Consider the following 23,399-nt stretch of genomic DNA (forward strand, 5'->3'; position numbering starts at 1 on the left):
GACCATTTTTCTTCAAATTTCATTATGCCATTTTTCCTTACCATATAGAATTCCATTGTGTACATATACCACATCTGAGTTATCTGTTCATCTAGTCATGTACATCTGGGTGGATTCCAGCTCTTAGCTATTATTAATTGAGCAGCGAAAAACACAGTTGAGGAAATACCTCTGAGCTGAGGTTCGGAGCTTTTAGGGTAAATAACCAGTAAGGGAATAACTGGGTCTGTTAGTAACTCTATAGCTTTTTTTTTTTTTTTTTTTGAATGACAGAAGGCCTCAGATATCCAAGCATATCCTCAGGAAAAAAAAAAAATACCACTGGAGACAACACCATACCTGATCTAAAGCCATGGTAATAAAAATAACATGGTAGTTTTTCTTTCTTTTTGCTGAAATATTCTAGCCCTGTCATCCTGTCTTCCAGCTCACATATTTCATTTTATCCTGTATTCATTCTATTGGAGAGACATTCTAATGTTGTTTTTTTGTTGTTTTTGTTGTTGTTGTTGTTGTTTAATTTAATGTACCTTTCATTTCTAGTGTTTCATATCCCACTGACAAATATCTGGAACCTGGTCCTTGTTGATTGAGTGAATGCTAGATGGTCATAATTCCCTCTTCCTTCACTATGGTATCTCACCTGAGTTTATAATCATTGTTTACATGCCTTGAGAAAGACAGTTCCACCATGAGAAGATGACAAGATTCTTTTTGTCTTCTAAGGGCCTGTTTATTACTGCAGGGATGGCATACAGTCTTTTCAGTAGATCACATATGGATTCTTACAGTTTCAAAAGTCACAACAATAAAGAACTCACTTTCTTAAATTTTAAAAATCTTTATTAGTACTCAGTTACCTCATGAGTATTCACTCCCATTTCAGGGGGAAAGATTCAGTGCTTGAATTAGGGATCAAGTGTAATTTTAGTAAAATGTGTCCCTTTTGGATTTGAAGAGCATCAAGTTAAGATATTCATTGCTAATGACTCTGTACTCTTTTTTCAGTTTACCACCTGAAAAATATGAACTTGGCTTGGCATTGGAGTATGCAATTGATGAGATCAACAAGAACCACAGTCTTTTACCTAACATTTCTCTAGGATTTTATTTATTTAGAGAACTATGTAATTTAAAATCATTTCATGATCTTCTATTATCAGCCACAACAAAAGAAGTAAATTGGTTTCCTAACTATAGGTGTGGCTTCTTTTCATGTCACGCAGCCATCTCAGGACAAAAATGGGCAACATCTGCAATGGGGGGACCATACATCCAAATGGAACATGGTCCACAGGTGAGATTGTTCAGAAGTGGAGAGTGGGGATATTTTTTATGTTGGCCTTTTCATGAATATAGGGGAAAAGAAAGGAGGATAATGAGTTTAGGTATGTGTTCATCTGTGTATCTCAAAGCATTAATCAGAGGCATGATGGCATCTCACAACATGGTTCAGATGTTATGTTTCATGTCAGTCCTGTTCTCATAATGCTTCATTCGTTTTGTCTCCTCTAGCTTATCTATGGACCATTTCAACCTATATTGAGTGATCACGACAGGTTTCCTTATCTATATCAGATGGCCACAAAGGATACTTCCCTAACCCTTGCCATGGTCTCTTTGATGGTTCATTATACCTGGAACTGGGTGGGACTGGTCATCTCAGATGATGACCAAGGGATTCAATTTCTGTCAGACTTGAGAGAACAGATGCAAAGAAATGGAATCTGCTCTGCTTTTGTGAATGTAGTCCCAGTGAACAACCAGTTGTACTTGAGAAGGCATGGAATGTATTATAAGCACATTATGACATCATCAGCAAATGTTATCATCATGTATGGTGACACTAGCTCTACTCTCGATGAAACAATTAGAACATGGCAATACTTAGGCACAGGAAAAATCTGGGTCACTACCACACAATGGTATGACATCTCAAGTATGAGATACTTAAACCTTGACCCATTTCATAGGACTTTCACTCTTTCTCAACACCGCGGTGATACTTATGGACTTAAAAAATTTATCCAAAGTCTGAAATCTTCCAAGTACTTAGAAGATATTTCTTTGGAAAAGTTGGGATGGATGTATTTTAAATGTTCAGTGTCAGAGTCTAAATGGAAAACCTTGTATAATTTTTCATCCAACATATCATTGGAATTGTTCACACAACACACATTTGATGTGGCCATGAGTGAGGAGAGTTACCATATATACAATGCTGCATATGTGGTGGCCTACTCCCTCCATGAGCTGCTGCTTCAACAAGTAGATATCGTATATATGCTTATTGACAACAGACCTCAGAGTGACTGTGGGAAGGTAAAATGTCCTTTATGATTGATGTCTAGTGTCATCACTATTACTCTTTATAGAGTATCCCTGAGCTGGTAAATAATTGTCAAGAAACCTTTTTCCAACTATAAGGATTTCTACATTTTTACATCTTAGTAGGTTAGATGTGAGTTTTGTTATAAAAAATAGTGTAATTAAAGGTAACTGTATGAAATGTGTCTCAATTTTGTGACAGAAGACATTAACATGCCCATTTGGTTTCAATATTTATAATATTCACCATTCAGTCCCATGGACACTCAGTAGTGAATAGAGAGAATTTCTCTTTCTTAAAGTAGGAAAATATATGTATCAACACAACGTCTATCATGTGTGTTTAAGTTAATTCAGAACAAGTAAAATTCATTCATATCTTCAATTTCATAATGATAGTCTTGAATGTAATCATAGAATTAAATGGTGTTAAAATTTATCTCAATTTCATATCTATTATTGGAAACATTTGTTTGGGGCATTTTTCCCAAGACACATTGATATTAAAACTTGATGATAACATTAATTAGTTATTAAATTTATAATAATATTTATTTCACACAAATAACACTTTGAGAGTGAGAGAGTAGAGAAATTGTGAGGAGGTCCTCACTTCTCATTTCCTGTCTTAGTGTGGCCATGTTTATTTACAAAATGATACGTCTCTTTCAGTTGAACCATTTACTAAAGGACATGCAATTTACCAACCCTGTTGGAGACCTAGTGGATATGAATCAGAAAAGGAAATTAGACCCAGAGTATGACATTTTCAACTTATGGGATTTTCAAGAAAGTTTCCAGGTAAAGATGAAAATAGGACAGTTTTACCCATATCATCCACAAGGACAACAACTGCAATTACTGGAAGACATGATAGAGTGGGCCACAGGAAACAGACAGGTGAGATGGATCTAATAGTATATTTACATGGAGCAAAAATGAACCAGACTAAATAAGATATTGTACATATCTGCATGAGTTTATAGGTACAAGATATTATCATTTGTGGACTCTCTTTTCACTTATTAGATTTTCTTATATTTTATTAGAAGAGAAGCAGAAATATGTTTCATATTGTTCCTATATATTCATACATATGATATGAATTGTAGAAATAGTATATGTCCGTTGTACTCAGTCGTAGGTAAATGGAAAATAATGGCATAGTATGCTAAGGCATTGTTGCTATGAAAGGAGTAGTTAAACTCTGTATGTACTACTGATCATTTGATGTTCCTCAGATTCCTCCCTCGGTGTGTAGTGTAACTTGCATCCCTGGATTCAGGAAATCCCGGCAGGAGGGGAAGGCTCCCTGCTGCTTTGATTGCATTCCTTGCCCAGAGAATGAGATTTCCAATGACACAGGTAAGTTTAGAAACTAGGAGAAATTCTACAGAATGTTTATTTCCTCTGTCAAACCCATTAGGACATCGGTCAGACCTGGGAAACATCTGAAGAGAGAAAAAATGTTTTCCTGTAATTAATAATTCCATTTACATGATCATAAATATTACAAATACTAATTACACTCTCCCCTTTCTGATACCATTATATATAATATTTTCCCCATTAAAATCTTTTTTCTTGTTTTTCCTTTTATATATATATGTATATATGTATGTATATGTATATGTATATATATATATATATATATATATATATATATATATATATGTATGTATGTATATCTATACAAAAGTATATATATATTTGACTTCTATGGTTACAGACAACAAACCATGTTATTTCCATCCCCTCCCCTGCTTTCCCCTTCCTAACTCTGCTCTCCATCATATCCCCTCCCTCTCTCCATTAGTCTCTCTTTTAATTTGAAGTCATCATCTTTTTCTCCTATTATGAGGGTCTTGTGTAGGTATTGCTAGGCACTGAGAGGTCTTGAATATTGAGACCAATTTCTGTCCTGACAGTTGTATATTAAGAGTGGTACCCTTCCTTTGGACTTACATTCTTTCCACCATCTCTTCCACAGTGGACCCTGTGCCTTGGAGGGTGTGAGATGTTTCAGTGATGGACACTCCTCCATCCCTTTTTCTCAACACTATGTTGCCTTTTGGGTCATCGCAGTGGTCACTGCCATCTGAAAAAAGAAGCTTCTCTAACCAGAAATGAGAGTAGCATTAATATATGAGTATGAACATTAAGTGTAGTGCTTTCAGGGCAATTTGGTGAGAATAATATATGCATTTATCCAGACAAAAGCAGGCTTTATACCCTTAAGGCTCATGACCTCCCGTGCCATAGGCTTCTTACTAGGTTTTCAGTACCGGGCATGTATTCCTTTCCATAGAGTGGATTCTCAGTCCCATTAAAGAGCAGTTGGCTTCCCCAGAGCAGACATGTCACTATTCTGCTCATGCACTAATTTGGCCTGTCTGGCCAAACTGGAGGCTTCCAGTGTCTACTATTCCCACCACTGATGACTTCTGTCTCCCATAAGGCTGCATACAGTGCAGCTTTTTCCAGATTTCACTTGGCTGGTCTACAGGGAGAAGGTTTTCTTCTCAGCACCAGCTTGATTTCTCAGTGACCTTGCTGCTCAGGCATATGAATCTTCAGCAATAGTATCTTACCATCTTTTTCTCACAGGAAACCAAGGGCCTTGGCAACAGCCCATAATGTTTTGGAGGCAACAGGGAACTCCCTGGTCAACAACTCACTGGAAGGTATCCCATCTCTGGCACTGAAAATTTTCTAGTAACAATCTATGGCTTCTGGATGTGCCATTATTCAAGAAACTAGATTTTCATATGTCTTATTCAGAATATCTTGAAGTTTGATTAACCCTCCCCCACCCTTCTTTTATATAATCTCTTCTCCTGTTTATTTCCTCTCTCAAATGCATTAGGACATTGGTCAGATCTGGAAAACATCTGAAGAGATAAAAATGTCTTCCTTTATTTAATAATGACATTTACATGAACATAAATATTATAAATATAAGTGGCACTCAGTCCTTTCTGATACCATTATATATAATACATTCCCCATTAAAATCTTTTGAGGACACAATAGTAACAGAAGTTCTATCCCCTTTGTTGTGTTTCACATATGGGATTACCTGTACATATGGATGAATTTCATTGAACCAACATAGGTTTCCAACGAAAGCCATGAATCTAGCCCGGCATGATGATTCAACTTTAATAACAGTGCTCAGGAGAATGAGGTAGGAGGGTCAGTGTGTTCAAAGCCAGCCTAAGTCTGTGGAGTATGTTCCAAGTCAGACTAGGCTAGTGTGACACCATACCTCCAAAGAAAAAGAAATATGAAAAACATAGCATGAATCTTTCAAAGCCTTATCTTTCCAGTACCCAGCAAAGTTACTGATGCAGTTCAGATGGGCAGAGAATGTTTTTAAGATATATATGATTAGAGCCAGATGTGGTATTTTATACATCTAATTCCAATATTCTCAATGATAAGGTAGAAAAATCTCCATGATTCTAAGGCCAGTGGAACTACAGACAGTATTCTAGGCCATCTTTCAGTATATTGATACCCTGCCACAAAATTATCGATAAAAAATAAATAAATAAAATGCAAAGAAAGAAGTCAAGAAAGAAAGGAGAGGAAGAAGAAGTAAGGGAAAAAGAAAAAGAAAGGAAGGAAGAAAAGAGAAAGAGAAAGAACAGAAGAAATTAAGAAAGAAAGAAAGAAAGAAAGAAAGAGAGAGAGAGAGAGAGAGAGAGAGAGGAAGGAAGGAAGGAAGGAAGGAAGGAAGGAAGGAAGGAAGGAAGGAAGGAAGGAAGGAAGGAAGGAATTATTTGTGGAGTCAAACATGTTACGGGCCAACATACACTAATTGGGTATGTTGTATTTTGTATTCTGTATTTTACAAGTGAATAGAGCTATGTGAATTCTGTGTATTTCTATAGGCATGCATTAAATGAATCCCATAAACCTACAAGATGGCCTTAGATTGATGGATAAACCTTTGAGATAATCCGAGGATCACTTTGGAGAGTGATTTTTTAATAATTGAGGAATTTGTTGAGTGAATGTATTGCATACTGGTCACACTGCCTTTGGATCATGCACCTATTCTCCTCCCCCACCTCTTTCCCAAAGAGGTTCTTCCTCAGTGCAGATACTGGTGTCAATGTGGGGTGATGAGTGAACCAGTCAGGATGTGTGCAAGGGCACAGTGTGTCACAATGTGCCTTTCCGTCCTGTGGTTCTTACTTCCTTTCCATCCCCTCTTCTGTAATGAACCCTGGACCTAGAGATTGTGTTATGTCTCCTTTACTGTTCTGCTTTCAACAGCCTCTGATATTTCCTTTGGTGAATTCTGTGTGCCTTCCATCATCTCCTTGTGGATTATCTTTTTTCGAAGGCCTTCTCTGAATCAACTGAGATGATCATGTGGTTCTTATGGGTAAGGTTTTTTTTATGTGGTGTATTATGTTGACTAATTTCCATATATTGAACTAGTCCTGGATCGCTGGAATAAAGCCTACTTGATCAAGGTGGATAATACTTTTGATGTACTGTTGCATTCAGTTTGTGAGGCTTTTGTTCAGGATCTTTGCATCCAAATTCATCAGTGATGTAGGCTTACAGTTTAATTTTCTTGTTGTATCTCTGTCTGATTTTGGTATTGGATGATGCTAGCTTCATCAAAGGAGTTGGAGAGGATTCCCTGGACTTCAATTATGTGAAGCAGTTTGAGGCAAATTGGTTCTAGTTTTTCAATGAAGGTCTGATAGGATTCAGCTGAGAAGCCATCCACTTGTGGACTTTTATTTTGGGGGAGGTTTTTGATTAACTTTTCAATCTCCATGGATATGAAAGGTTTGTTTAACAGAATAATTGGCTCTGAGTTTAGTTTTGGTAAGTGATACGTGGATAGGAATTCATCTATTTCTCCAGATAATCAAGTTTTATGAAGTAGAGGTTTTGAAGTATGCCCTGATGGTTCTTACAATTTCATTCGTATCTGCTGTGACCTCACCTTTCTCATTTCTGATTTCGTTAATTTATTACTTCTCTTTTATCTGCTATATCAAATTGTACAGGGGCTTATCAATCTTGTTTTTTTTTTTCAAAGAATCAGCTCTTTGTTTCATCAATAGTTTTGATTTTCTAATTAATTAATTTCTCCTTTGATCTTCATTATTTTTTTCCATCTGGAGCTCTTAGAATTGGATTCTTCTTGTTTTTCCAATGTCCTTAGATGGCCAGTTAGTTTATTAATTTGTGGTCTCACTGTCTTTGTTGTGAAGGCACTTAGTGCTATGAATTTTCCCCCTTAGGACTGCCGTCATTGTGACCTACAAGTTTTGGTAAGTTGTGTTTTCATTATCATTCAATTCTAGGAGTTTTACAATTTCTTCTTTGATTTCTTCCACAACCCATTAATTGTATAAAAGTGTTTTAAAGTCTCCTGTAGCTGGTGGAGTTCCTGATGTGTATCTTGTTGGTAATTTCTACCTTTGAGGCATTGTGATCTGATATGATGCAAGAATTTACTTCAATTTTCCTGAATTTATGGAGGCACATTTTTTTGGCTTAACATATGATCTATGTTGCAAAAATTTCCATGGGCTGCTGAGAATGTATTTTCTGTAGAGTTGGAGTGGAATGTTCTGTAGATGTTCTTTAGGTCTAGGTGATGTATGATATGGTTGAACTCTGTTAGTTAAGTATTGATTTACTAATTGGATGATCTGTTTGTTGATGATAATGGAGTATTGAAGTGTCCAACTATGATGGTGTTGGTGTTTATTTCTGGTTTCTTTATTAAGTAGGTTTTGTTTTATAAAGTGTGGTGCCCTTGTGTGGTGCACATAGATTTATGATTGTGATCTTCTCTCGTTGGATCATTCCTTTGATGAGTAAGAAGTCACCTTCTTTGTCCTTTCTTATTACTTTTGGTTTGAAGTCTATTTTATCACATATCAGTACAGCAACAGCAGCTTGTTTCTCATTTCCATCAGCTTGGAATATCATTGCCCATCCTTCCACACTGAGCAGGTGTCTGTCTTTAGTTGTGAGGTGGGCTTCTTGAAAACAACAAGTATAAGGGTCCCTTCTTGATCCACCTTGTTGACTTGTTTCATTTGACAGGTGAGAGAAGACCAATAATATTTAAGGTTATAACTCTGAGGTTTGATTCAATCCCTGCCATGATGGGGCACTTTAGGGTTTGGTGCTTTCTAGTGTCTTGAACTTTTTTGAGCCTGGTCTAGTTTTGGTGATTGTGGTCTTCTTCTTGAGATTTGTTGTTTGACTTCTGAGTGGAATTCCATGAAAAAAGTCAACTATATGATTACATGAACACAAAGCCAAACCTACAGTTTTCCTTTAACCACTTATTATGAGGGATACTTTTGCTATGTACAGTACATTGTATTGGAAGCCCCGGAGTTTTAGACTTTGAAGTGTTCCATTCTGGATTGGCTTTGAGAGATTGGGAAATTTTTCTTGAATAGTTTTGTTGAATACATTCTCTCTGTCTCTGGTCTGGATTTCCTCTCCTTTCTGGTATGCCCATGATCTGGATGTTTGGTCATTTTAGAGTATCCCAAAGTTTCTCTCATCGTATGTACATGTGATTTTTTGAACTTAGTGATGCTTCTGACCTCTTGATCAATTTCCTCTGCCTTGTGTTCCAGGTCAGAGGTTCTGTCTTCTACATGAGTAACTGCATTAGTGAGGGGTTCGAGAGAGGTTTTCATATGATCTATTTTATTATTGTTTTCTGTTGTGTTATTTTGCACTGTGTTCATTTATTGACATATGATTTCAGTTTGTATTCTGCTTTTCCTGAAGCTTTCTGGAATTTATTCTTGCATCTAATTAAGGCTTCATTAAGTTTAATCAATTTGTTATTGAGATTTTCCATTTGTTGACTCACCTTCAGTTCATTTGTGTCCCTTTTGAAGCTTCTAAGGTTTTCTTCAATTAAGTAAGCCTACTGTCTAAAGCTGAGTGCTCTAAGAGGCTATTCTGCTCAATTTCTGTGATAGAATTACTGGGTTTTGGATGGTTGTCTTACAGTTGAGAAATTCTTTTGATCAGGGTCACATTGGTTGCTGTGTTTTCATTTTGGGATTGAAGTTCTATTGATTTCTCTATGATTTCACTGGAGGCTTCCATTGTGGGACTACAACTTTGAGGGAGATCTCTCAGCTTTTTCATTTTAATTGTTTTGTTTGTTTGTTTGTTTGTTTCTGCATTATGGTGTACCCATCTTGAGGAAACATTTTATTTTATTCTATTGAAGGGGAAGCAAGTATTTGTCCTTGTAATCTTCAGTGGCTGATCTGCTTTAAATGTGAACCAGATTGGTCTATGATCAGTTATGATATAATATATTATCATATTATCATATATTTATATTTAATTACTTAAATATAAATTATTAATAATAATATAATAAGATAATATATAATAATAAATAGCATATAAAATTATAATATATGTAACAGTTATAACCATTATAACTGCTGATGTGCAGACTGTGGAGACTGCAGGCACATCAAAGGCAGCTGGGGAGCTGGGAGGTGGGGAGCCGAGAGCTCTGGCCTACTCACTCCACCTGCACAAACGCTTCATCACACGGGGATCCGCGGCTAGGGAAACAAGAGCAGGGAAGCTGGAGAGACAGAGGCAAGAGTCCAGCTCCTACAGTGGCCATGCACCCTGTGACTCAGAGGATTAGGGATTGTGGTACCCAGGGCCCAGTCAATCAGGAAACCAGAGCAAAGGCCTATTTCCACAGTGCACACACAAGGGCAGGCCATGCCAAGGCAGTGGCAGGAATACCAGACCAGGGAACTGGTAGTTGGAAAACCACCCAGGAGCTCTGGCTTACTCACTGCACATGTGCACCCTCTGGGAAAGGGGATCCAAAAGTTGGGGACTCAGTCACCATTCAATCAGGAAGGTGAAACAATGGGCCTGCTTCAGCAGCAAGTGCACAGGGTCCAGGCAGCCCCAAGGTAGCAGCAGGTGACCAATCAACACCAGGGAATCCCTTTGGGGCAGGGTATCTGGGAATTGGGTCCCAGGGGCACATTAATGAGGAAGGCAAAGCAAGAAGCCTGCTTTTACAGCAAGCTGATAGGGTCCAGGAAGCCCCAAGCCAGCCTCGAGGGAACAGGAAACTGGGAGGGAAGGGAACAGGAAGATCTGACCTACTTTCTCTGCTACTAGAGTTTTTTCATAAAGTTATACAGGATAAAATATTTACTCCTTTTATGAAATCAGCTTTGCAACAGTAACAAAACAAAACAGAGCCATAATAATTGAAAATTATAGACAAATATCTCTGATGAACATAAAAACAAAAATTCTCAATAAAATTCCGTCAAATCAAATACTACAACATATAAAAACTATCATCCACCAGGCATGGTGGCGCATGCCTTTAATCCCAGCACTCGGGAGGTAGAGGTAGGAGGATTTCAGTGAGTTCAAGGCCACCCTGAAACGACATAGTAAGTTCCAGGTCAGCCTGAGCTAGTGTGAGACCCTACCTGAAAAAAACAAAACAAAAAAAATACATCATCCATCTTGAACAGTAGGTTTCAGCTCAGGGGTGTAGGTATGGTTCAATACACAGAAAGTGATAAACATAATATATTAGACTTACAGAATGAAATCAAATGATCTTTGCAATAGATGTAGAAAAGGCAGTGAAAAAAATCAATACACCTTCATGGTTAAGTCATAGGACAAATTAAAAATTGAGGGGGTCATGCCTTAATATAACAATGGTTATGTAGAAAATATTTATCTGTTGAAACACCTCCTTTTTAATCTTAATCTTTTTTTAGATTCTTCTTTATTTTACTTTTCATCAACTTAGACAAGGGCTTATCAAGCTTCTTTACTTTCTTTTTTTGTTGTTGTTCATTTTTATTTATTTATTGCAGTGACAGAGAGAGAGAGACAGAGAGAGAGAGAGGCCTCCAGCCACTGCAAATGAACTCCAGGTGCATGTGCCTCCTTGTGCATCTGGCTAATGTGGGTTCTGAGGAATCAAGCCTCAAACTGGGGTCCTTAGGCTTCACAGGCAAGCACTTAACTACTAAGCCATCTCTCTAGCCCTTTACTTTCTTTTTTTTTAACGATTTTATTTTTTTTTTTAATTTAATTTATTAGTTTCCTTTTCAGCAAATGCAGGCAGTTTGGTACCATTGCTTAGGCTCATCTATGATCTACCCCCTCCCATTGGACCCTCCTTGTTGATGTAAATGGGTCCTTCATTGTGGAGTTAGCCCACAGTTATTGGTATAATAAATGTCTCTGCATATCATGACCCAACATGTGACTCTGACATTCTTTCAGCCCCCTCTTCCGCAAAATTTCCCTGATCCATGTTGGGTTCATTTTTGGTCTGCTTCAGTGCTGAGGTGTTGGGGGCCTCTGAGGCTCTGGCTATCTGATTTGGTAGGAGTTGATTTTTCTCTGTGTTGGTCTCCTTCCCCTTTGTGCTGGTATCCGCTTCATCAGGAAAACATCATCCTTGCTTGTTTCGCCAATTGCCCTTAGTTTCAGTCGGACCCCTTTTGAGGTATGTTGGGGCAGCTCTCTCCTTAGGATCTGCATCTATCTGAAAAAGGGAAGCAGATTCTCCAACAGAGAGTAAGTTAGCACCTGGAAAATTGAGATAACAATTACTTTTTTGATAGAGAGTTTGATAGGTGTAGGCCCTCTTGTACCCCATGAATTAATGGTAGCTTGATATTGGAGAGTGGGCTTATGTTTGGATATGGTTCTGACTTGTTTCCAAGCTCCAGCTATGGGTCTCGTACCACTGAGGATATCAGTTAGCCAAATCAAGAGCCGTTGGTTCCCCACCATGGCTGTGGGCCACTATTGCACTTGTGTGGGCATCACATCGGGTTATTTGTTGCTAATTAGGTTAGACAATGAGTTGCTTGGACAGATATTGGTCATTTCTCCCAGTCACCCATGTAGCACCTTCTGACACTAGACACACTGACTGGGGACTGACTCCTGGCTTCCAGCCATGACATTCCATTTTACATGTCAGCTGCGTGTGGAGTCTTCAGCAATAGGGTCTTACCACTGGCCTTTGGTGGGTCATCAAGTACTCTGACAGAAGTCTGTCATTGTTTTGGGAAACCTTGTAAGTTCTCTGATCAAAAGCTTATTGTGGGGCTGGAAAGATGGCTTAGCAGTTAAGCGCTTGCCTGTGAAGCCTAAGGACCCCAGTTCGAGGCTCGGTTCCACAGGTCCCACGTTAGCCAAATGCACAAGGGGGCGCATGCGTATGGAGTTCGAAATAAAAAATTAAAAAAAAAAAAAAGCTCATTGTGGATAGTAGCCCCAAGATGGAAGTGGGGCTTACAGGTCAGTGCTCACTAAGAAATTGAGGAAGGGCTGGAGAGATGGCTTAGCGGTTAAGCGCTTGCCTGTGAAGCCTAAGGACCCCGGTTCGAGGCTCGGTTCCCCAGGTCTCACGTTAGCCAGATGCACAAGGGTCGCACGCGTCTGGAGTTCGTTTGCAGAGGCTGGAAGCCCTGGCGCGCCCATTCTCTCTCTCCCTCTATCTGTCTTTCTCTCTCTGTCTGTCGCTCTCAAATAAATAAATAAAAAATTTAAAAAAAAAGAAATTGAGGAAAAACATAACTAATATACAAGAGTTAGAGAGGAGAGAGAGAGAGGGACGAAGGGGAGAGGGAGAGAGGGAAGATGTAGAAGATTTAGGTTAGTCTTGATCCTACCCTCTCCAGTGTCTTGTGGTTCAGGTGTTTCCTGTAAGGGTCTACTGAAGGTTTAGCCATTTGGTCTGTCTTTTAGGAAGTAGAATTTTATGGTACCATTGCTGTTTGGGTCCAGATTACTGTTTTCCACCCTACGATGCCCTCCCCATCCATCCTATTGTCTACTCCATGAGGTGCTTGCTGGGTATGTAAGGTATCTTGGGTAGATTCAGATTAGGTGTTGTAGATGAGTGAGACTATGTGTTGATTTTTTTTTCTGTGATTGGGTAAGTTCACTGAGAATGATCTGTTCCAGTTTCAACCATTTTTCCTCAAATTTCTTTGTGCCATTTTTTCTTACTGCTGTATAGAATTCGATTGTGTAGATATACCACATCTTTGTTATCCATTCTTCTAATGATGGACATCTGGGTTGATTCCAGCTTTCAGCTATTATGAATTGAGCCACTACAAACATGGTTGAGCAAATCTCTCTGGCCTGTGGTTTGAAGGTTTTAGGGTAGATGCCCTGGTAGGGTATAACTGGGTCTGTTGGTATTTCTATAGTCAGCTTTTTCAGGAGTCTCCATATTGCTTTCCAAAGTGGTGGAACCATCCTGCATTCCCACCAACAGTGAATGAGTGTTCCTGCTTCTCCACATCCTCGCCAGCATTTATTTTCATTTGATTTTTTGATGTTGGCTATCCTTATTGGGGTAAGGTGGAATCTCATAGTTGTTTTAATTTGCATTTCTCTGATGATTAGGGATGATGAACATTTTCTTAAGTGTGTGTGTTTGCCATTTGTATATCTTCCTCTGTGAATTGCCTGTTCAACTCTGCACCCCATTTTGTGAGTGGGGTATTTGTCTCCTTATTGTTTAGACTTTTGAGTTCTTTCTAGATTCTAGAGATTAGGCCTCTATCAGTTGTATAACCTGCAAATATTTTCTCCCATTCTGTGGGTATTCTATTGGCTTTGCTTACTATATGCTTGTCTGTAAAGATACTCTTCAGCTTCATATGATCCCATTGGTTGAGTGACTGTTTAAGTACTTGAGCCACTGGGGTTTTGTTCAGGAAGTCTTTTTCCATTCCTATATCATGGAAAGTACTTCCTAACTTTTCTTCCAGTAGTATTCGAGTTTCTGGTCTTATGTTGAGGTCTTTGATCCATTTGGATTTGAGTGTAGTGCATGGTGAAATGTGTGGATCAAGTTTTAGTTTCCTGCATGTGGTTATCCAGTTTGTCCAACACCATTTGTTGAAGATGCTATCTTTTATCCAGCCTATATTGTTCGGGCTTTTGTCGAATATCAAGTAGCTATAGTTGCTTGACCCAAAATCTGGGTCCTCAAGTCTATTCCATTGGTCTATACTCCTGTTTCTATACTAGTACCATGCTGTTTTTACTACTATGGCTTTGTAGTATATCTTTAGATCAGGTATGGTGATGCCACCAGAGTATTTCTTTTGCTGAGGATATGTTTGGATATGTGAGGCCTTCTGTTTTTCCATATGAAATTTGAGATCATTTTTTCTATCTCTGTGAAGAACACTGTAGGGATTTTAATTGGAATTGCGTTAAATCTATATATTGCCTTTGGTAGTATTGTCATCTTCACAATGTTAATTCTGCCTATCCAGGAGCATGGGAGGTCTTTCCATCTTCTCAAGTCCTCCTCAATTTCTTTTTTGAGAGTTTTTATGTTTTCGTTGTATAGATCTCTTACTTCCATGGGTAACGTTATTCCAAGGTATCTTATTTTTTTTTTTTTGTTGCTATTGAAAATGGGACTATGTCCTTTATTTCTTTTTCTGTAACTTTGTCATTTGCATACAGAAATGCTACTGATTTTTGTGCATTGATTTTGTATACTGCTACTTTGTATAGGACTTAATCACCTTCAGGAGTTTTGCTATGGAGTCTACCGGGTTTCTTACATATACTATCATGGTCATCAGTGAATAGAGCTAACTTAACTTCTTCCTTTCCAAATTGTATCCCTTTTATTTCCTTCTCCTTTCTTATTGCTTGAGCTAGGACTTCCAGAACTATGTTGAAAAGCAGAGGTGATAGAGGACATCCCTGTCTTGTTCCTGATCTCAATGGGAATTCCTCCAGTCTCTCTTCATTAAGTATTATTTGGGCCTTTGGAGTTTTGTATATTGCCTTTATTATGTAAGATATGAACCGGCCATGCCAATTCTCTGCAGTGTTTTGATCATGAAGTGATGTTGTATCTTGTCAAAGGCCTTTTCTGCATCTATTGAAATGATCATGTGGTTTTTATGTTTAAGCTTGTTTATGTGGTGTATTACATTGACAGATTTTCGTAAGTTGAACAACCCTTTTGTTCCTGGGATAAATCCCAGTTGGTCAAGGTGGATAATGCTTTTGATGTGTTGTTGGATTCGGTTTGTGAGCATTGTTTATTCAAGATCTTTGCATCTATGTTCATTAGGGAAATAGGCCGTTAGTTTTCTTTTCTTGTGTCATCTCTGCCTGGTTTTGGGATTAGGGTGATACAAGCTTCATAGAAGGAGTTGGGTAGCTTTCCCTATTCTTCAATTGTGTGGCACAGTTTTAGAAAGATTGGTTTGAGCTCTTCCATGAAGGTTTGATAAAATTCGGCTGGGAATCCATCTGGTCCTGGACTCTTCTTTTTTGGGAGGTTTTTTATTACTTTGTCGATCTCCATAAGTGTGATGGGTTCATTGAGGTGATTAATCTGCTCTGAGTTTAGCTTTGGTAGATGATATACGTCCAGGAATTTATCCATCTCCTCCACATTTTCCAGTTTTGTGGAGTAGAGGTTTTTGAAATAAGTCCTGATGATTCTGCCAATTTCACTTATGTCTGTTGTGATCTCTCCTTTTTCATTTTGAATTTTGTTAATTTGGAGTTTCTCCTTTTTTTTGGTTAATCAAATTGGCCAGAGGTTTGTCAATCTTGTTTATTTTTTCAAAGAACAAGCTCTTTGTTTTGTCAATTGCCTTAATTGTTTCCTTGGTTTCCAATTCATTAATTTCTGCTCTGATTTTAATTATTTCTTTCCTTCTGGAGCTCTTTGGGTTGGATTTTTCTTGTTTTTCCAATGCCTTTAGGTGGATGGTTAGGCTATTGATTTGGGATCTTTCTGTCCTTTTTAAGAAGGCATTGAGTGCTATGAATTATCCCCTGAGGACTGCCTTCATTGTGTCCCATAAGTTTTGTTATGTTGTGTTCTCATTGTCATTCAATTCCAGGAATTTTGCATTTTCATTTTTTAGTTCATCCACTATCCATTTATTGTTTAAGAGTGTGCTATTCAGTTTCCAGTTGCCATTGGGATTCTTGGTGGGTTGTTTTGTTGTTGATTTCTAGGAATATAGCATTATGATCTGATATCATGCAGGGATTTATGTCGATTTTCCTAAATATGTGGAGGCAGTCTTTGTGACCCAGTATATGGTCTATTTTAGAGAATTTTCCATGGGCTGCTGAGAAGAATGTGTAGTCTGTGGATTTGGGATGGAAAGTTCTGTAGATGTCCGTTAGGTCTAAGTGTTCTATGGTTTTGTTGAGCTCTCTTACTTCCCTGTTGAGTTTCTGTTTGGATGATCTGTCTATTATTGATAATGTTGTGTTTAAGTCCCCAGCTATGATGGTGTTGGTGGTTATTTCTGTTTTATGGTCAAGTAGGTTTTGTTTTATGAACTGTGGTGCCCCTGTGTTTGGTGCATACAGATTTATGATTGTAATATCCTCTTGATGGATTGTTCCCTTTATAAGTAGGAAGTAGCCTTCTTTGTATTTTTTGATTGGTTTTGGTTTGAAGTCAATTTTATCCGATATTAATATAGCTACACCTGCTTGTTTCCCATTTGCTTGGAATATTGTTTTCCACCCTTTCACCCTGAGGAGGTTTCTGTCTTTAGTGGTAAGGTGGGTTTCTTGAAGGCAGCAGATTGAGGGGTCTAATTTTTTGATCCACCCTGTTAACTTGTGTCTCTTGATGGGTGAATTAAGGCCATTAATATTTAGGGTGATGACTATGAGATTTGATTTGATCCCTACCATGTTGTGGTGGTAGAGGTGTGCTGGTGTTTTCATGAAATTTGAAATTTTTTGTGTCTACTCTGGGTTTGGTTGTTGTGATCTGCTTCTTGTAGGCATTTGTGTTTGGTTATTTGTTTCTTCTCTGTGGAGAATTTCCTGTAATACTTTCTGTAGGTTTGGTTTTGTGTTCATATAATTGCAAAGCTGAGTTTTGTCATGGAAACTTTTCCTTTCACCATCTATTATAAGGGAGACTTTTGCCCGGTAGAGTAATTTGAGTTGGAAGCCATAGTTTTCTTAGAGTTTGGAGAGTTTCATTCCAGGCCCTTCTAGCTTTCAGGGTTTCCATTGAGAAGTCTGAAGTAATTCTGATGGGGTTTCCTTTGAAAGTGGTGTGCTGTTTTTCCCTAGCTGCTTTTAGGATTTTCTCTTTGTTGTCAATGTTTAGAGTCTTAATGATAATATGTCTTGGGGAGTTTCTCCTTTGGTCTAGTCGGTTAGGAGTTCTGTTCGCTTCTTGTATATTGATGGACCTTTCTTTTAAGTGACGGGGCAAGTTATCTTCAATTATTGTGTTAAATAAGTTCTCCATGCCTTTGGTCTGAAATTCTTCTCCTTCTGGTGTTCCAATGATTCTGATATTAGGATGTTTAAGTGTATCCCACAATCCCTCATGTTCTGTTCACAGGAACTTTTGAACTTACTGAAATTTTTGGACTCTTGAACTGTTTCTTCCATCCTGTCTTCCAGATCAGAGTTTCTATCTTCCACTTCGCTGACTCTGTTCTTGAGAGCCTCTAGCGAGTTTTGGACTTGTTCAATTAAGTTTGCATTTTCTACTACTTTCTTATGTATCACTTCCATTGCTCTGTCCAGCTCCCTTTTCACCTCATTTTCTGATTTTCTTGATGATTCTTGGAAATCATCCTTGCATTTCTTTATGTTTTCATTTAGTGTGGCCTGCTGATTTTAAAGGTCCTCTTTTTTTCACTATCCCTCAACTCTCTTAGCTGTCTTTGAATTCCTTCCAGTGTCTTATCATATTGCTCTAGCTTAGTGATGGTAGCATCCACTTGATTATCTGTCCTTTGTAGCTTTCCTGCAAGTTCTAGCAGTAGGTTGGTCAGGGTTGCATTGCTCATAGCTTCCACTTGATGTTCTGATTCTAAACACTCTTCTGTTTTGGTTAGATGTAATCCTTGTTGGACTGGGTGATCTGTCTGGATTATCTTGCATTTGATTTTTCATGTTATTTCTTTTGTGTTGTAGTCTACCCATGTCAGTGTATGGGTAGGTAGGTGGGTGGAGCAGCCTGGGGTCTAGCTTAATGAGAATCCAAGGCAGCCTGGGGCAGTTGCAAGCAGCCTGGGTTTTTGCTCTCTCTTGCCAAAGCCGCCTATCTATTGCCTGACAGGGGCGCCAAAGTTGCCTGAATTCTCACCCAGTAATGCACCAAAGCTGCCTGCCTTCGAGTTTTAAAGGGGACTGAGGTAGCAAGCCCTGAAGCTGCTCAAACTCTAGCTGGGAACACTGGGACCTGCAAACAGTCTGTGCTCTCCCGCCTCAGGGGAGTGGGGGATGGGTGGCAACGGGGAGGTAGGGGATGGCACCTGAGCTGGCGCTAGTGACTCAGTGTGGACTTGTGTGGCCCTTGCTGTTGGACTGGGCCCGCTGCACGTGCAATTGTAGTGCAGAGGCAGCTGATGCGAGCACGCATCAGGACACAGCAGAGGCTGGCCGGCGGGCAAGCGATTGGAGCACAGCAGCAGGGGGTCTGGCAGCTGCTTAATCCTGGTAGAGGTGGCCCCCACGGGCGTGCGAACCGAGCACAGCAGGGCTGGCCAACACGCACGGTCAGAGCACAAAGGCAGAGGTCTCCGTGCATCAGCACAGCGATGGGCTGGCAGGTGCGCGAATGGAACACAGCCACGTGGCGGAGGTTGCGGGGCGTGGGGTGCAGGGTGCGGGGTGCAGGTGCGGCAGCTGTATGTGTGGGGGTAGACTACCCACCCAAGGGGGAATGCATGCTTCCCTGTTTTTCCCCACTCTGTGCCCTCCCACTGGCAAGAAGACCCTGATAACCCTTAATTTCTTGCCTTTCTTTCCCCGGTATCTGCAGCGCAGTTAGGCGGTTGCCATCTTGGCAGGAAGTCCTTACTTTCTGTTTTAAGAACCTTTTTTTTATTGCTTTTTTGGGTTGCTTTGGTTTGGATTTTTGTTTGATTGTTTTTCCATCTAGGGTTTCACTCCAGTACAGGCTGACCTGGAATTCACTACATAGACTCAGGGTGGCCTTGAACTCTTGGTGATCCTCCCACCTCTGCCTACTCAGTTCTGGGTTAAAGGCGTGAGCCACCATGTCCCACTAAGAACCACCTCTTTATTTCATTAGTTTATTAAATTGTTTTTTTCATCTCCAGTTTATTGCTATCTGACCTGATGTTGATCTTTCTTTCAGTGTGGCATACTTGGGCACAGGGTGTTCTCAATTTTTTCTGCCTTCATATGGATAATTTTCCTTTTAAAAAATATTTCTTCTTGGTAATGTAAAAGTCACTTAGAGGTATAAATTTCCATCATGGGGCTGTTATCATTATGTCCCATAAGACTGTAGTTTCGGGCTGGAGAGATGGCTTAGCGGTTAAGCGCTTGCCTGTGAAGCCTAAGGACCCTGGTTCGAGGCTCAGTTCCCCAGGTCCCACGTTAGCCAGATGCACAAGGGGGCGCACGCGTCTGGAGTTCGTTTGCAGAGGCTGGAAGCCCTGGCGCGCCCATTCTCTCTCTCTTCCTCTATCTGTCTTTCTCTCTGTGTCTGTCGCTCTCAAATAAATAAATAAATAAAATGAACAAAATTAAGACTGTAGTTTCATGTTTTCATTTTCAATCAGTTCTAGGAATTTTTTCATTGTTGATTTGTTCACTGATGCATTAATAACTCAATGCTGTGTTTTTCAGCCAAGAGTTTGTGTATTATCTGTGCCTTCTTTTTTTTTTTATTTCTTATATCACTGTGTTGTGGTCAGTTCTAAGATGAGATGTTAAGTCCAATCTACTGAATTTGTGCAGACATGCTATATGTCCTAATATGTGACCTCTTTTGAGAAGATTCCATAATTTGTTGAGAAGAATACACATTCTGGCAAGTTTGAATGAAACATAAAGTGCAGATATATGTTAAGTCCTTTTTATCTATGGTGTTGTTTAGCTACATTGTTTTGTGACTTTCTGTTCAGATGACCTACATGTTGACTATAGTGGGGAACTAAAAGGCCCCAGTATTATGGGGTTGGGACTAATTTCAGATTTATTGTCTAATATATTTTGCTTCAAAAACTTGGGTTTACCTCTGTTTGGTGCATCTGTGTTTATGAATGAAATATCTTCTTGGTGAATTGTTTCTTTGATAAGTAAAAAGTGGCTTATTTATCTCTTTTGTGGTGTGTTTTGGTTGATGCTCAAATTTTCAGATATTAGTATAGCCATAACTGCTTGTTGCTTTTTTTCCATTTGCTTAGAATATCATTCTCCATCCTTTCACCTTAAGGTGGTGTCTATGTTTCATGGTAAGATGGATTTCTTGAAGCCCGAAAATGGAAGGATCCAGGTTTTTGATCCAGCCTGTTAATATGTGTCTTTTGACTGAGGATCTTTGTTCATTGCTCTTCAGAGTTATAATTCAAACGAACAAGTTAATCGCTGTTAAGTTGAAGACTTTGTGGAATTCGGTATTTGCTTGATATTCATTTGCTTTCATGTTGGTTCTAATTTGACTTTTGTTTTCCCTCCTGTAAACTCTTAAGCATGTGTGTTCTCTTCAGTGTGGAATATTGCAATCAGTGTTCTCTGTATGGATGGCATACTGCTCATACATTCGTAAAGCTAGCTTTTACCTTGGAAGTTTTTTCTTTCATCCCATATTATGAGGAATAACTTTTCTATGTACAGTCATTTAGTTCTATCTCTCTTTGTTTGCTGTGTTTAGTATTTGAACTGTAATGCAAAGTGGGAAATTTCTTTTGTGATCCTTTGTGATTAGTATTGTGTGTGCCCTCTAAACCAGGATGGGCCTCTATTTGGTAAGAGTCAGAAAATGTTCTCATAATTTCATTGAATTTATTGGCTATATTCACGTGACATGAGGGTCTTCTCTTCTTTATATGCCCATCATTTGAATATTTGGTCTATTTAAAGTGTCCCAAATTTTCCAAATGTTCTGTTTATACTTTTTAAATGTGACACTAATTTTGGCTTCCTGATCTATTTTCTGTCTTCTCCTCAAACCTTGATAATCTGCCCTCCTCATTAGTTACTCTGTTGATGAGGCATTATTTGGAGAGTTTAGATTTTATTAATTTGTTCTTGATTTCCACTAGATAGTTCTTCAACATCTCCATCTCTTTATTGGGTTTCATGTTCATTTCGTTATTTGACTTTTTATTGCACTGTGTTGATTACCTGTGCTCTCTGAGAATGCCTTCATGCCTTGATCTTGTTCTCTTTGGGTTCACTCCTCTGTCTATTGATTTTATTTTTTTGGTATTCTTCTATTTCATTAGTCCATCTATTGGCTTATTTTTGTTTATTTTTCCACTTCCTTCAGCTGCCTATTGATTCATTTTCACTGGTTCCTTTTCATCTCATTCAACTATTTGTTCATGACTTCATAAAGTTTGTTGGATATGCTTATCATCATTGCATTTTGAAATTATGTTTAGGAAGTTTCTTCTAGGTATTTCATTGGATGTTTTCATGTGGGACTAGGCATTCTTGGTGATGATTCCCTGTCTTGTGTTCTAGTGTTACTTGTTTTGAATTGAGGTTTGGCCATCTTGAGATAATCCCTTTGTATTACAAAGAATGCAGCAACATTGGATTTTTTGAGACCTGTGTAAATTGGCCTGGTCAGCCTTGATCCTAGTGGGCCCGGGATTCCTTTCTATATTCAGGTTTGGTTAGGGAATATTGGAAGTCGAGCATCATACTCTGTGAGTGGACAATCTCCACAGGGGTGGAACTAGGTGCCCTGTGTGACCAGTGCATGGAGGGTCTTTTCTAGTCTTCCTTATGCATGTAGAACACTGGCAGGTGGTGTGAGAGTGTGGACATCACCTACTGTGCCTGATAGCCAATAATTCCTCATCTGGGCATGCACAGGCTGAGGCTACAATGGAGGCATGACTGAAAAGGAGCTGAAGGCATATGGTCACCATGATTCTGGGAAGCCTCCTTAGTGCCTTCCAGTCTCCCTTAGGATCTAGTGGGGTAGTGTGACCCACTTTAAGATCCCTCATCAGCTGTCCATACCTGGACAGGCTGAGGCATGAAATTAGTGCCTCATACACCTGATCTTTATAAGTGCACAGGCCTTGATTTTATGCACATAAATGCTTGGGGATGGATCTCTGGACTACAGACAGCTGTAAGAGTGCCATGTAGTGCCCACATGCATATGGGCTGTCAAGTGTACGGAACTCAGGTATCGCATTCCTGGTGGGACAGGTGGACAGGACACAGGTGAGATGTCAGCTACTGAGCACATTTCAAAAGAGATTTAACATTATTTGAAATTGAAATATTTGGGACTGGTGGAAGAATCAGGATGTCTAAAATAGGTGGAAAAAAATCAATATTTAATTTTTTAATGTGGTTCCTAGTGAAAAATATTAGAATAAAATAGTAAATATATTGTTGCAGTGGAAAGTAATAATTCAATTGTGATTGTTTAGATGACATGTTCATACAACATACAAATTAACATAATGGATTAGTGGTATGCAGACATTAGTGGTTTGTAAGTTCCAGGTCATGACTCAAATGATCCCTTTACTAAATGATAGGCATGTAATATGTGAAGAAGAATGTTTAAAACATGGTATTTATGGGCTGTAGAGAGGGTATAGTTGTTAAGGCCCTTGCCTGCAAATCAAAGGGCCCATGTTTGATTTTCCAGTACCCACGTAAAGTCAGGTGTGGAGGTGGCATATGCACCTATATATCATTTGCAGGGTCTGGTGGCTCTGGTGCACCCAATCTCTCTGTCTCTACCTGTCTATTGTTCTGTCTCTATCAAATAAATAAATGTAAATTAAAGAGTTTTAAAGATGTTGTTTATCAAAAAAGTTAGTGAAAGAATTCAAAAATTTAGCAATATGTTTTATCTATGCATAAATCTATATAACACAATTTAAAGTACAATATGAGAGTAGATCTGTGTAATTATATATTTATGGATGCAAGGACTCAATGATGGGAAAATATTGTTATCAAAATTATTAGGTAATTACCAGCACAAAGGGGAAGGAGACCAACGCAGAGAAAAATCAACTCCTACC

General features: G+C 38.9%; 1 protein-coding gene across 1 annotated transcript in view; it reads left to right on the top strand.

Annotated features, from left to right (window-relative positions):
* The first annotated feature begins 1,611 nt into the window (after positions 1-1,611).
* Positions 1,612-23,399, top strand: part of LOC123453541 (vomeronasal type-2 receptor 116-like) — a 29,109-nt gene continuing 7,321 nt past the window's right edge. Inside the window, exons 1-4 of the mRNA XM_045130555.1 lie at positions 1,612-2,322; positions 3,001-3,228; positions 3,570-3,693; positions 7,739-7,741. Of these exons, the coding sequence (XP_044986490.1) occupies positions 1,612-2,322; positions 3,001-3,228; positions 3,570-3,693; positions 7,739-7,741 (1,066 nt within the window). The remainder of the gene's footprint in view (positions 2,323-3,000; positions 3,229-3,569; positions 3,694-7,738; positions 7,742-23,399) is intronic.

Source organism: Jaculus jaculus, chromosome 12 (genome assembly GCF_020740685.1).
Source record: "Jaculus jaculus isolate mJacJac1 chromosome 12, mJacJac1.mat.Y.cur, whole genome shotgun sequence".
In the NCBI taxonomy this organism is placed as follows: domain Eukaryota; kingdom Metazoa; phylum Chordata; class Mammalia; order Rodentia; family Dipodidae; genus Jaculus; species Jaculus jaculus.